Source organism: Hylobates moloch, unplaced genomic scaffold, assembly GCF_009828535.3.
Source record: "Hylobates moloch isolate HMO894 unplaced genomic scaffold, HMol_V3 SCAFFOLD_12, whole genome shotgun sequence".
NCBI lineage: Eukaryota > Metazoa > Chordata > Mammalia > Primates > Hylobatidae > Hylobates > Hylobates moloch.
The window spans coordinates 27788993-27803777 of record NW_026652287.1 but is presented as its reverse complement, the minus strand read 5'-3'; the positions used below and the strand labels follow the sequence as shown (position 1 = coordinate 27803777).

The following is a 14785-nucleotide window of genomic DNA, read 5'->3' as shown; positions in this document are numbered from 1 at the left end:
TCACTTTCAGAAGTTTGCTGTTTAAATCAGGTAACCTAGATTTCTCTTTTTTTATTGTTATACTTTAAGTTCTGAGATACATGTGCAGAACGTGCAGGTTTGTTACATAGGTATACATGTACCATGGTGGTTTGCTGCACCCATCAACCCGTCATCTACATTAGGTATTTCTCCTAATGCTATCCCTCCCCTTGACACCCAGCCACCAACAGGCCCCAGTGTGTGATGTTCTCCTTCCTGTGCCTATATGTTCTCATTGTTCAGCTCCCACTTATGAGTGAGAACATGCGGTGTTTGGTTTTCTGTTCCTGTGTTAGTTTGCTGAGAATGATGGTTTCCAGCTTCATCCATATCCCCGCAAAGGACATGAAGTCATTCTTTTTTATGGCTGCATAGTATTCCATGGTGTGTATGTGCCACATTTTCTTTATCCAGTCTATCATTGATGGGCATTTGGGTTGGTTCCAAGTCTTAGCTATTGTGAATAGTGGTACAATAAACATAGTGTGCATGTGTCTTTATAGAAAATGATTTATAGTCCTTTGGGTATATACCCAGTAATGGGATGGCTGGGTCAAATGGTTATTTCTGGTTCTAGATCCTTGAGGAATCGCCACACTGTCTTCCACAATGGTTGAACTAATTTACATTCCCAACAGTATAAAAGCGTTCCTATTTCTCCATATCCTCTCCCGCATCTGTTGTTTCCTGATTTTTTAATGATTGCTATTCTAACTGGTGTGAGATGGTATCTCATTGTGGTTTTGATTTGCATTTCTCTAACGACCAGTGATGATGAGCTTTTAAAATTCACATTTGTTGGCCGCATAAATGTCTTCTTTTGAAAGGTGTCTGTTCATATCCTTCACCCACTTTTTGAGGGGGTTTTTTATTCTTGTAAATGTGTTTAAAGTTCTTTGTAGATTCTGGATATTAGCCCTCTGTCAGATGGATAGATTGCAAAAATTTTCTCCCATTATGTAGGTTGCCTGTTCACTCTGATGATAGTTTCTTTTGCTGTGCAGAAGCTCTTTAGTTTAATTAGACCCCATGTATCAGTTTTGGCTTTTGTTGCCATTGCTTCTGGTGTTTTAGTCATGAACTCTTTGCCCATGCCTATGTCCTGAATGGTATTGCCTAGGTTTTCTTCTAGGGTTTTTATGGTTTTAGGTCTTACATTTAAATCTTTAATCCATCTTGACTTAGTTTTTGTATAAGGTGTTAAGGAAGGGGTACAGTTTCAGTTTTCTGCATATGGCTAGCCTGTTTTCCCAACATCATTTATTAAATAGGGAGTCCTTTCCTCATTTCTTGTTTTTGTCAGGTTTGTCAAAGATCAGATGGTTGTAGATGTGTGGTGTTATTTCTGAGGCCTCTGTTCTGTTCCATTGGTCTATATTATCTGTTTTGGTACCAGTACCATGCTGTTTTGGTTACTGTAGCCTTGTAGTATAGTTTGAAGTCAGGTAGCATGATGCCTCCAGCTTTGTTCTTTTTGCTTAGGATTATCTTGGCTATGTGGGCTCTTTTTTGGTTCCACATGAAATTTAAAGTAGTTTTTTCTAACTCTGTTAAGAAAGTCAATGATAGCTTGATGGAATAGCACTACTACTTTGGGCAGTATGGCCATTTTCACGATATTGATTTTTCCTATCCATGAGCATGGCATGTTTTTCCATTTGTGTCCTCTCACTTCCTTGAGCAGTGGCTTGTAGTTCTCCCTGAAGAGGTCCTTCACATCCTTTGTAAGTTGTATTCCTAGGTATTTTATTCTCTTAGTAGCAGCTGTGAATGGGAGTTTACTCATGATTTGGCTGTTTGTATATTATTGGTCTATAGGAATGCTTGTGATTTTTGCACATTAATTTTGTATCCTGAGAGTTTGCTGAAGTTGCTTATCAATCAGCTTAAGGAGTTTTTGGGCTGAGACAATGGGGTTTTCTAAATATACAATCATGTCATCTTTAAACAGAGATAATCTGACTTCCTCTCTTCCTATTTGAATACCCTTATTGCTTTCTCTTGCCTGACTGCCCTGGCCAGAACTTCCAATATTATATTGAATAGGAGTGGTGAGAGAGGGCATCCTTGTCTTGTGCTGATTTTCAAAGGGAATGCTTCCAGTTTTTGCCCATTCAGTATATTGGCTGTGGGTTTGTCATAAATAGCTCTTATTATTTTGAGATACGTTCCATCAATACCTAGTTTATTGTTTTTAGCATGAAGGGGTGTTGAATTTTATCGAAGGCCTTTTCTGCATCTATTGAGATAATCATGTGGTTTTTGTCATTGGTTCTGTTTATGTGATGGATTACATTTATTGATTTGTGTATGTTGAACCAGCCTTGCCTCTCAGGGATGAAGCCGACTTGATCATGGTGGATAAGCTTTTTAATATGCTGCTGGATTCAGTTTGCCGGTATTTTATTGAGGATTTTTGCATTGATGTTCATCAGGGATATTGCCCTGAAATTTTCTTTTTTTGTTGTGTCTCTGCCAGGTTTTGGTATCAGGATGACGCTGGCTTCATAAAATGAGTTAGGGAGGAGTCCCTCTTTTTCTGTTGTTTGGAATAGTTTTAGAAGGAATGGTACCAGCTCCTCTTTGTAACTCTGGTAGAATTTGGCTGTGAATCCATCTGGTCCTGGGCTTTTTTTGGTTGGTAAGCTATTAATTATTGCCTCAATTTCAGAACTTGTTATTGGTCTATTCAGGGATTCGACTTCTTCCTGGTTTAATCTTGGGAGGGTGTATGTGTCCAGGAATTTATCCATTTCTTCTAGATTTTCTAGTTTATTTGCGTAGAGGTGTTTATAGTATTCTCTGTTGGTAGTCTGTATTTCTCTGAGATCAGTGGTGATAGCCGCTTTATCATTTTTTATTGTGTCTATTTGATTCTTCTCTCTTCTTTATTAGTCTGGCTAGCGGTCTATCAATTTTGTTAATCTTTTAAAAAAACCAGCTCCTGGATTCATTGATTTTTGAAGGGTTTTTTTGTGTCTCTATCTCCTTCGGTTCTGCTCTGATCTTAGTTATTTCTTGTCTTCTGCTAGCTTTTGAATTTGTTTGCTCTTGCTTCTCTAGTTTTTTTGAGATGGAGTTTTGCTCTTGTTGCCCAGGCTGGAGTGCAATGGCATGATCTCGGCTCACTGCAACTTCCACCTCCCTGGGTTCAAGTGATTCTCCTGCTTCAGCCTCTCCAGCAGCTGGGATTACAGGTGCCTGCCACCACACCTAGCAATTTTTTTGTATTTTTAGTAGAGACAGGGTTTCATCATGTTGGCCAGGCTGGTCTCGAACTCCTGACCTCAGGTGATCCACCTGCCTCGGCCTCCCAAAGTGGTGGGATTACAGGCATGAGCCACCATGCTCAACCTTCTAGTTCTTTTCATTATGATGTTAGGGTGTCAATTTTAGATCTTTCCCACTTTCTCCTGTGCACATTTAGTGCTATAAATTTACTTCTAAACACTGCTTTAGCTGTGTTCCAGAGATTGTGCTATGTTGTGTCCTTGTTCTCATTGGTTTCAAGTAATTTATTTTTGCCTTAATTTCATTATTTATTTACCCAGCAGTCATTCAGGAACAGGCTGTTCAGTTTCCATGTAGTTATGCAGTTTTGAATGGCTTTCTTAATCCAGAGTTCTAATTTGATTGCACTGTGGTCTGAGAGACAGTTTGTTGTGATTTCTGTTCTTTTGCATTTGCTGAGGAGTATTTTACTTCCAATTATGTGGTCAATTTTAGAATAAGTGTGATGTGGTGCTGAGAAGAATGTATATTTTGTTGATTTGGGATGGAGTGTTCTGTAGATGTGTATTAGGTCCACTTGGTCCAGAGCTGAGTTTAAGTCCTGAATATCCTTGTTAATTTTCTGTCTTGTTGATCTAATATTGACAGTGGGGTGCTAAAGTCTCCCAATATTATTGTGTGGGAGTCTAAGTCTCTTTGTAGGTCTCTAAGAACTTGTTTTATGAATCTGGGTGCTTCTGTATTGGGTATATATATATTTAGGATAGTTAGCTCTTCTTGTTGCATTGATCCCTTTACCATTATGTAATGCCCTTCCTTGTCTTTTTTGATCTTTGTTGGTTTCAAGTGTGTTTTATCAGAGACTAGGATTGCAACCCTTGCTTTTTTTTTTTCTTTGCTTTCCATTTGCTTGGTAAATCTTCCTCCATCCCTTTATTTTGAGCCTATGTGTGTCTTTGCACGTGAGATGGGTCTCCTGAATACAGCACACTGATGGGTCTTGACTCTTTATCCAATGTGTCAGTCTGTGTCTTTTAATTGGGGCATTTAGCCTGTTTACATTTAAGGTTAATATTGTTATGTGTGAATGTGATCCTGTCATTATGATGGTAGCTGGTTATTTTGCCTATTATATTAGTTGATGCAGTTTCTTCGTAGTGCTGATGGTTTTTACATTTTGGTATGTTTTTGCAGTGGCTGGTACTGGTTTTTCCTTTCCATATTTAGTGCTTCCTTCAGGAGCTCTTGTAAAGCAGGTGTGGTGGTGACAACATCCTTCAGCATTTGCTTGTCTGTAAAGGATTTTATTTCTCCTTTGCTTATGAAGCTTAGTTTGCCTGGATATGAAATTCTGGGTTGAAAATTCTTTTCCTTAAGAATGTTAAATGTGTGCCCCCACTCTTTTCTGGGTTATAGCATTTCTGCAGAGAGATCTGCTGTTAGTCTGATGGGTTTCCCTTTGTGGGTAATGTGACCTTTCTGTCTGGCTGCCCTTAACATATTTTCCTTCATTTCAACCTTGGTGAATCTGATGATTATGTGTCTTGGGGTTGCTCTTCTCGAGGAATATCTTTGTTGTGTTCTCTGTATTTCCTGAATTTGAATGTTGGCCTGTCTTGCTAGGTTGGGGAAGTTCTCCTGGATAATATCCTAAAGAGTGTTTTCTAACTTGGTTCCATTCTCCCTGTCACGTTCAGGTACACCAATCAAATGTAGGTTTGGTCTTTTCACATAGTCCCATATTTCTTAGAGACTTTATTCATTCATTTTCATTCTTTTTAATCTTGTCTTCACACTTTATTTCATTAAGTTAGTCTTCAATCTCTGGTATCCTTTCTTCCACTTGATTGATTCGACTATTGATACTTGTGTATGCTTCACGAAGTTCTCATGCTGTGTTTTTCATCTCCATCAGGTCATTTATGTTCTTCTCTAAATTGGCTATTCTAGTTATCGGTTCCTATAACCTTTTATCCAGATTCTTAGCTTCCTTGCATTGGGTTAGAACATGCTCCTTTGGCTTGGAGGAGTTTGTTATTACCCACCTTCTGAAGCCTCCTTCTGTAAATTCTTCAAACTCATTCTCCGTCCAACTTTGTTCCCTTGCTGGCAATGAGTTGTAATCCTTTGGAGGAGGAGAGGCATTCTGGTTTTTGGAATTTTCAGCCTTTTTGCACTGCATTTTCCTCATCTTTGTGGATTTATCTACCTTTGGTCTTTGATGCTGGTGACCTTTGGGTGGGGTTTTTGTGTAGTCATCCTTTTTGTTGATGTTGATGCTATAGCTTTCTGTTAGTTTTCCTTCAGGCCCCTCTTCTGCAGGTCTGCTGGAGTTTGCTGAAGGTACACTCCGGACTCTGTTTGCCTGGGTATCACCAGCGGAGGCTGCAGAACAGCAAAGATTGCTGCCTGCTCCTTCCTCTGGAAGCTTCGTCCCAGAAGGGCACCCACCAGATGCCAGCTGGAACTCTCTTGTATGACGTGTCTGTCAATCCCTGCTGGGAGGTGTCTCCCCGTCAGGAGGCACAGGAGTCAGGGACTCACTTGAGGAGGCAGTCTGTCCCTTAGCAGAGTTCAAGCATTGTGCTGGGAGATCTGCTGCTCTCTTCAGAGCTGGCAGGCAGGAACATTTAAGTCTGCTGAAGCTGTGCCCACAGCCACCCCTTCCCCCAGGTGCTCTGTCCCAGGGAAATGGGAGTTTGATCTATAAGCCCCTGACTGGGGCTGCTACCTAGAGATGCCCTGCCCAGAGAGGAGGAATCTAGAGAGGCAGTCTGGCTACAGCAGCTTTATGGCGCTGTGGCAGGCTCAGGCCAGTCTGATCTTCCTGGTGGCTTTGTTTACACTCTAAGGGGAAAACCACCTACTCAAGCCTCAGTAATGGCAGATGCCCCTCCCCCCACCAAGCTCTAGCATCCCAGGTCAACTTCAGACTGCTGTGCTGCCAGTGAGAATTTCAAGCCAGTGGATCTCAGTGTGTTGGGCTCCGTGGGGATGGGATCCACTGAGCAAGACCACTTGGCTCCCTGGCTTCAGCCCCCTTTCCATGGGAGTGAACAGTTCGGACTTGCTGACGTTCAGACGCCACTGGGGTGAGAAAAAAAAACCTCCTGCAGCTAGCTTGGTGTCTGCCCAATTGGCCACCCAGTTTTGTCCTTGAAACTTAGGGCCCTGGTGGTGTAGGCACTCGATGGAATCTCCTGGTCTGCGGGCTGCGAAGACAGTGGCAAAAACCTAGTATCTGGGCTGGATAGGACTGTCCCTCACTCATGGCTTCCCTTGGCTAGAGGAGGGAGTTCCCTGACCCCTTGTGCTTCCTGGGTAATGCAACGCTCCACCCTACTTCTGCTCGCCCTCCACAGGCTGTACCCACTGTCTAACCAGTCCCAATGAGATGAGCTGGGTACCGCAGTTGGAAATGCAGAAATCACCTGCCTTCTGTGTTGGTCTCACTGGGAGCTGCAGACTGGAGCTGTTCCTATTCAGGCATCTTGTCTGGGAATCGATTTCTCTTTTTAAATCTTCTGATTTTCTGTGTGACCTCCAAATGGTCTCAGAACCTATTCCACTGCAGGGGTATGTTTACTGTGGTGATGTATGCATAACGTCAGATTTATCATTAGTGATGTTTAGTGTCTTCATAACTTTGTGCAGCCATTACCCCTATCTAGTCCCAGGACATTTTTATCATCCCAGAGGAAACTCCATCCCCATTAAGCAGTTACTCATTCCTCCTCCCACCCTCTGGCAATCTCTCCTCTGTCTTCTGTCTCTATGGATTTGCCTACTCTGGATATTTCATATAAACAGAACCCTACAGTATGTTGCCTTTTGTATCTGGCTTCTTTCACTTAGCACAATGTTTTCATCATTCATCCATGTTGTAGCACTTATCAATCAGTCCTTTGTTCCTTTTTAAGGCCAAATAGTATTCCATCATACGTATATACAGGTTGAGTATCCTGTATCTGAAATTGTTTTGGATTTCAGCTTTTTTTTTTTTTTTTTTTCAGATTTTAGAATACTTGCATTATATTGACCAGGATGAGCATCCCAAAATCCAAAATGCTCCAATGAGCATCTCTTTTGAGCATCAAGTTGGCACTCAAAAAGTTTCAGATTTTGCAGCATTTGAGATTTCCAGATTTGGAATGCTCAACTCTACCACATTTTGTTGATCCATTCATTTGCTGTTGGGTATTTGTATTATTTCCACCATTTGGATATCATGAAAAGGACTGCTATGAACATTTGCATGTAAGTTTTTGTTTGAACACCTGTATTTAATTCTTTTGGGTAACTACCCAGGAGCCTGCCAAACTGTTTTTTCACAGCAGCTGAACCATTTTATATTCCCACCAGCAATGGGTTCCAGTTTCTTCACATCCTTGCTAAACGCTTATTTTCCATTAAATATATACATGAGATATATAACTATATATATATACACATCTGTGAGACAGAGTGTGCACGCCATCTTAATATGGAGTGACATATCTCATTGTGGATTTGTTTTGCATTTCCCTAATAACACATAGCATCTTTTCATGTCCTCATTGGCCATTTATATATGATCTTTGGAGAAATGTCTATTTCAAGTCCTTGGTCCATTTTTTAATTGGGTTGTCTTTCTGTTGAGTTTTATAAGAGTTCTTTGTATATTTTGTGTACTACATCCATATTAGATAGAATTTGCAAATACTTTTCCCATTCTGTAGGTTTTCTTTTCACTTTGATGTCTGTGATTTTTCACAGTACTTTTACATATATTTTCCTTTGATCTTTTCTGGTGGAAATTATTCCAGGATCATTAGGATTATAAGAACCATGAGCCCATTTCTGTAAAAGGTCCGGGACATACTGAAAGAAAAGGTTTTATTAATAAGAACTTAATTCTCAGATAAGGTTCATAATAAACGAAATGGATGAGCTTAATGAATGGAAGAAGGTATATCCTGATTTTTGCTACAGTCTTAGTTACCTTTTTTGAAGCTAACGTTCATTGAGCACTTTTCATGTGCCAGTGAGTTGTAAATGTTTTACATATATTAGCACATTTATTCCTCATGACAACAGTGGAGGGTGTGAATAGTTACTTTCATTTTACAGCTGAAAAAACTGAGGTATAGAGGCTCAAAAACTTGCTTAAGGTCACATAACTAAGAAATGCTGAAGCAGGAATAAACTGAGACATTCTGGCTCTAAAGCAGTGCTGTCCCTTAGAAATGTAATGGAAGCCTTATACATCATTGAAGTTTTTCCAGCAGCCACATTAAGTGAAAAGTAACAGATAAAATTAATTTTACTTAATCCAGTATATCTAAAATATTACCAGACATGTGATTAACCTAAAAAATTAGTGAGATGTTTTACATTCTAATCTTAGAAATTTGGTATGTATTTAACACTGAAAACACATCTCAGTTCAGGCTAGTTATGCTGCAGATGCTACCTGTGGCTATAGTATCATACGCCCATGTTCATAACCAGGATTTTGGTCATATCTGAAACCCAGATTGTATTACCCGAAACCCTAAATCATGTAGTTAATATGGCCTGCTCTCTCTGTGATGGCTGTTATTTAGGCAGATTTTTAAGTTTTTTTTTTCCATTATTTTTATAAGTAGTACTCTCAGAAATGAAATTTAAAAACACCAAAAACCTTCCATTTTCAAGCTCTGAGATGTAATATAGAGAATAAGTCTAGTGTGATGGCATCTTTGTGAACAACAGTATTCACTCACCACTGAATCTTTGAAGATATCAGTTCTTGCCTCTAAGGGAGCACTTTCTAGGCTATCTATCTTATGTAAAAAGTAGTGGGGGCAAAAGCAAGAAGTAGTCTCTTCATTCCAATACTAACAAACATTTCAGATGGGTGAATTAGCCTTAAAAGGGGAATTAGCTGAAGCCATAAGAAAGTCTGAAAATAAAACAATGTACCTCAAAGATTGACTGGTGACCATCAGATGGGATTCTGTCATGCGGAAGATGTTATGAATAGCCCGAGCAGCCAATACTTGTCTCATCGCTTCATAAATCACTTCGGTAGTGCTGTCCGTTTTAACTGCCATTGATCCCAGAAACCGAACTATAAACATCTGCTGCAAAAGAGAATCTGCAAGACAGCATTTTCTGCTCAGGATCTCATTTACTTCCTGCTGCTGTTGATCTGCACACCAGTGTCAGATGTGCTAGTTTTGCCTGCTTTCTGTGGAGAACTTTCTACCAAAATTTCTCAATACCACTTTTATAAGCCCAATATTGCCAAAGCTCTGCATCTTCCATTGTCTACATTTTGTCAGTTTGGAACTACTTCATTAGACTAGAAAGGCTTTTCTTCATCTATAAAATGAAATAATGGTGGTACCAAATGAACATCTTTCTAATGCTGAAACTCTAAGTGACTACATTGTACCTTTTCTCTGAAAAGAGTGAGTTCACTAGACAATAGAAAATTCATTACTTTGGCCCACTGATAAAGTCCTCTTAGAAAAGAAATTTTATTTGCAGGATATAAGAACTCATGTTGGATCTCATGAAATTCATACTTCATGTGTATTACTGAAAGGCAGTGATGATGTTTCATAGCCTAAAGGAAGTCAGCCCTGGCTGCTGACAGTGGCGCATAACTTGACAAAACTGACTCCCAGCAACCATAACTAGAAGATCAAAGAAGGTTTATCTTTTCTTTCTTTTTTGAGACAGGGTCTCACTCTGTAGCCCAGGCTGGAGTGCAGTGGCATGATTTCAGCTCATTGCAACCTCCACCTCCCAGGTTCAAGTGATTCTCATGTCTCAGCCTCCTGAGCAGCTAGGAATACAGGCGCCTGTCACCACACCTGGCTAATTTTTGTATTTTTTTTTTTTTTTTTTTTTTTTTTTGTAGAGACGGGGTCTGTGTTGCCCATGCTGGTCTTGAACTCCTAAGCTCAGGTGATTCACCTGCCTCGGCCTCCAAAAGTGCTGGGATTACAGGCATGAGCCAGCGCGCCGGCCATCAGATATGTTCTTAAGTACATTATAAGAATGTAAAAAACCAAAAATTTGAATTTGAAAGACTTAAATATCATTTATTTGTGTCATCTTCAAATTCAAGAACAAGTTATTTGTGCTTTTGGTTTTCTAAAACGAAACAGCATATTTCCAATTCACCAAGACTGCATTTGAATGTGATAACAGATTGAGATTTCACAACATTTCTATGCTATGCTACAAAAATGCTATGGCTAATGGTGAAACAGCTGTAGGTGGTCTTTCAGCTACCCCTCAGTTTTTATCCAAGACTTGCCTCCATTGCAGATATCTTATTAAACTTTCAGAAAGAACAACAAATCTTAATTCATACTCCTAATTGTAGCTCTCTAAAACATGATTTTACATCTTATTTCAATGGCCGTTGTCATTTTGTGCAGAGGAAAGAATAAGGACACCAAAATAGTCACTTACCTTCTGCTTCTGGAAATGATTCATCCTCAGTTTCACCAAAAGGGTTGGTACGCCTAGGGGAATAGCCAGAGTTGAACAAACACGACAGCTGCAGCTAGAAGGGCTCTTAACACTTGAACTGGAAGTCAGAATGGCAACAGTCTTTGGTGGTGGAGGGGGATACAAGAGACCTCAAATTTACTTTCAGTTCTCCCAGAGATAACCGCTCTCAGCCCATACCTGCTCCCTCTGTTCTGATCAAGGAATTCTGTAGCAGGAAGCACAATATCGAATTGAATTGGCGTTCCAGGCGCGATCAGCTCCTCTATTTCAGGTAGACTGGCTGTTGCTTTGGGAACAATCTTGTCATTTTCATTTTCCATCTCTGAATTTTTCAGGTTCTGGCTGAAGGGGAAAAAATCAATTCCCTTAACCTTATGCTTTTATAATCAAGTGAATACTTGTTGAAGGCTGAAGTGACTTTTATGAATGAAAATACAAGGGGAAAAGATTTACGTCAATCCCTTAATCCATTCTACAAATAAACCTTCAAACTTCCTTCATATCCTTGGCTAAAAACCTTCAGTCTGCCCCATTTCCTGCAGTTCTCTCTGCTGCACAGCATCCTGCACTGTGCTACTAGTTTTCTGTTTGTATCCTTCTCTGTGAGGCAGGTTTTGGAGGGCCTATGCTATAGCTAAGTCATACGTATTCTTGGAACACAGTAGGCACTCAAAAATGTTAGCTGAATGAACCAAAGGTCCTGGGTTGGCATTTAATCACAATCTGGCTCTAATTTCCCAAAAAGTCTCCCTTTCCACTCCTTTAATGCACCCTCTACGAGAGCTGTACCACACATACCATATGCTTTTCCTTATTTCCATCTTTATCCCAATTCTGCTGCTCACCCAACTGTCCCAACCCAGCTCAAATTCTTCCTCATCCACTAGGCCAGCCTGCACCCCGCCTCCCTCCTCTGAACTCCTGTGATTCTTCTCAGTAAGTCACAGGCACAGTCTTGCGGCCCTGTGTGCCTCCTGAGCTTCGCATTGTGCCCACACTCATTGCTGACATCGTGGCCCATCAAATGCTGTGCTTTCTACGTCCAGATTAATCAGGAACCAACATGTTCTTCTCCTCCAGTCTCAGAATACTGTAACTTAACTTTTCAACATTTTAAAAATCTTTTCTCCACAGCCAGACTATAAACTCCTTTGAAGGGCAAAGAGTATCAACGTATTTTGATTTCTTTCATTGCCTGGACCTTAAAAAGCTCTCAGTGATCTTCCTATTCATTTGATATGTCAATGTTTTCCTATTTCTCAAACATGTCAATAACTGAATGTAGTGTATCAAACTACTTTACAACAGGCATTTGACAAATGATCACACTGACTGGAATGTGGATGAAACACAGTACATAGGCTTGTAGATGGTCACTGCAAGGGAAGCCCTTGGAGACCACTTGGTCTGACCTCCATTGTTAACAGAAAAGGAAACTGAGGCCTCTGGAGAAATTGAGCAGTTTTGAAGGCACTCAGTTACCTGGTGGGTGAGCCAGATTAAAAACAGGGGTCTCCTCACTGCCAGGAGAGTGCATCTCCAGGATGTCATACTGCTTCAATAACCCTAATAACCCTAAATGGGAGAGTCACATCTGCTGTTTGATCCTGTCTTTAAGAAAGGGCTGTGATAGAGTAAGTGGTAAGCACTGGCGAAAGCTATGAGTAGAAGCTTCAAGGGGAGAAAGTGAGTCTAAGATTTTGGCTCCCCAGAGAGTCAAAGGGGGAGATAACAATCAAGATAGGGTGGGGCCAGGTTGTAGAGGGCCCTTACACCGTCAGGTGGGGTCTGAACTTGACACAACAGTATAGGGAGCCACCAAAGACTCTGAACATAGGAGTGACATGATGTTAAGTTTCACCTGTGATCTCCATGTCACCAGCTCTAATGGACACTTTGCAGTCATCATAATTGACTTAAAGCATCTAACACAGCTGATTTCTCCTTGAACTCTCCTCTCGATTTCTGCTGGTGCTACATTTTATAGTTTCCTCCTACCTTTCTTGATGCTCCTTCTCAATGTCGTTTGCAGGCTCCTTTTCTATCCTAAATGCTGGAGTTCTTTAGGATTCTGTTGCAGGCTCTGCTTTCCCCTCCCTCTCCTTTCTTCCATAGAGGACCTCATCCACTGCTGTTCAGTGCTATGAGTCCCCGATTCATACACCCAGACCAGACGTTTTCTTTGCACTCCAGACCTGTATCATCCGTTGACTGCTTGACAACTCATTTGGGATGTTTCACAAGCCTCTCATGCTTAACATGTCGAAAACTGAACTCCTCTTCTCTTTAAAAAAACACCGTCTGGCCGGGCGCGGTGGCTCACGCTTGTAATCCCAGCACTTTGGGAGGCCGAGGCGGGTGGATCACGAGGTCAGGAGATCGAGACCACGGTGAAACCCCGTCTGTACTAAAAATACAAAAAAATTAGCCGGGCGTGGCGGCGGGCGCCTGTAGTCCCAGCTACTCGGAGAGGCTGAGGCAGGAGAATGGCGTGAACCCGGGAGGCGGAGCTTGCAGTGAGCGGAGATCGCGCCACCGCACTCCAGCCTGGGTGACAGAGCCAGACTCCGTCTCAAAAAAAAAAAAAACAAAAAAAAAAACAAAAAAAAAAACAAAAAACACCGTCTGCCCAGGTGTTCAGCTCCAACTGGAGTCATCCTTTGATCTGTCCTTTTCCGTCTACGCTTATCCATCAAAAGTCCCATAGGTTTTACCTCCAGAAGAAGTCCACATCCATCTACTTTTCATCTCTGCCGTGATCCTGGTCTAAACCACCATCATCTTCTCTTGGGCTGCTGGGACACCTCCTCACTGGCGTCCCACTGTGTTCTCCAGAGCAGCCAGAGCTAACTTTGGAAAATGGAGAGTGGGTATCTCTGTCTCCATCACAAACACACACGTCCCAGAACCCTTCCACAGCTCCCCACATGCTTCCTTCATGATCGGCCCCTGCCTCCCTCCCCACCTGCCCTCATCCTATCCCATGATCTCCCTCTGCCTGCACTGTCCCATTACACTGCCTTTTTTCAGTTCCTCAGATACACTAAGCTCTTCTCTGTCCTGTTACCTCCACAACTGCTACCAAGAATACACTACTTCTGGCTCTTTGCAAGAGTGGCCACGTCTTGTCTTTTACTTTGCAGCTGGAATATTATCTTCACAGCCAGGCCCTGCACAGGTCTCCTCTTCACCCTCCATGACAGCACCTCGTCTCCTTAACGTCGCAGCGCTTCCCTCGTTTTAACTCAGTCTGTGCTTACCTTTGGCCTGTTCTCCCCAGTAATCCCTATGTTTCCTTACCTAGGCCAGGCCTGGGCAAATAGTAGATACTCAAATATTTGTTGAGTAGCCGGATAAATGAATGAACAGTAGATATATAGTAACTGCAGAATGAGGGAAGTCCACACATGGTACTTGCTTAGAAGTAAATAGCAGTTTGTTCCCAAGAACACAATTTCTCTGATTCTTTCCCCCCTACTGTCATCAAAACATTGCTTTATTCTTAGTGGGCTGACCCTAAAAGAGATAGTATCCCTCTCCCCACAGCTCTGGGGCCGTCTGGCAGCCACATCTGTCACCCATCCAGTCACTGGGCTAATTCAGCTGGCTGGCTAGTCATTTTTTTTTCCCCAGGGAGTCTTCTGTCTCCCTTCTGTGGGGTCCTTTTGGTCTAAGAACGTGACTTGCTTATTCTAGAATAGGGGGGAAAAATCAGTTACTGAATAATTAAATATAGGCTGCAAATTGTCTTTTTAGGAAACCTATCACAACTTCTAATTTCAACCTCCCCTAAACTATCCATCAACACCCTTGAGAGATGGCATATCAGAGCTAGAAGGGTCCTAGGAGGTTAGCTAGTTCCTTGTATGTCACAAGGCTGAGAAGACAAAGGCCCAGAGCATTTATTGACTTACTCAGGGACATCTAGCTGTGTATAACACAAGGCAGAGATATCGTTAGAACCCATGTCTCTCAACTGCAGGTCTGGTATTCCCTCCACTGTGCACATGAAACATTTTTGTAACTTTACAAAGAGAAGACA

General features: G+C 41.5%; 1 protein-coding gene across 2 annotated transcripts in view; it reads right to left on the bottom strand.

Annotated features, from left to right (window-relative positions):
• APPL2 (adaptor protein, phosphotyrosine interacting with PH domain and leucine zipper 2) overlaps window positions 1-14785 on the bottom strand; it is a 63625-nt gene that overhangs the window by 5569 nt on the left and 43271 nt on the right. For both annotated transcript variants that reach the window (XM_058426063.1, XM_032168829.2), the window contains exons 15-17: window positions 10921-11085; window positions 10702-10754; window positions 9196-9370 (exon numbers count right to left, since the gene is read on the bottom strand). In XM_058426063.1, the coding sequence (XP_058282046.1) occupies window positions 9196-9370; window positions 10702-10754; window positions 10921-11085 (393 nt within the window). The remainder of the gene's footprint in view (window positions 1-9195; window positions 9371-10701; window positions 10755-10920; window positions 11086-14785) is intronic.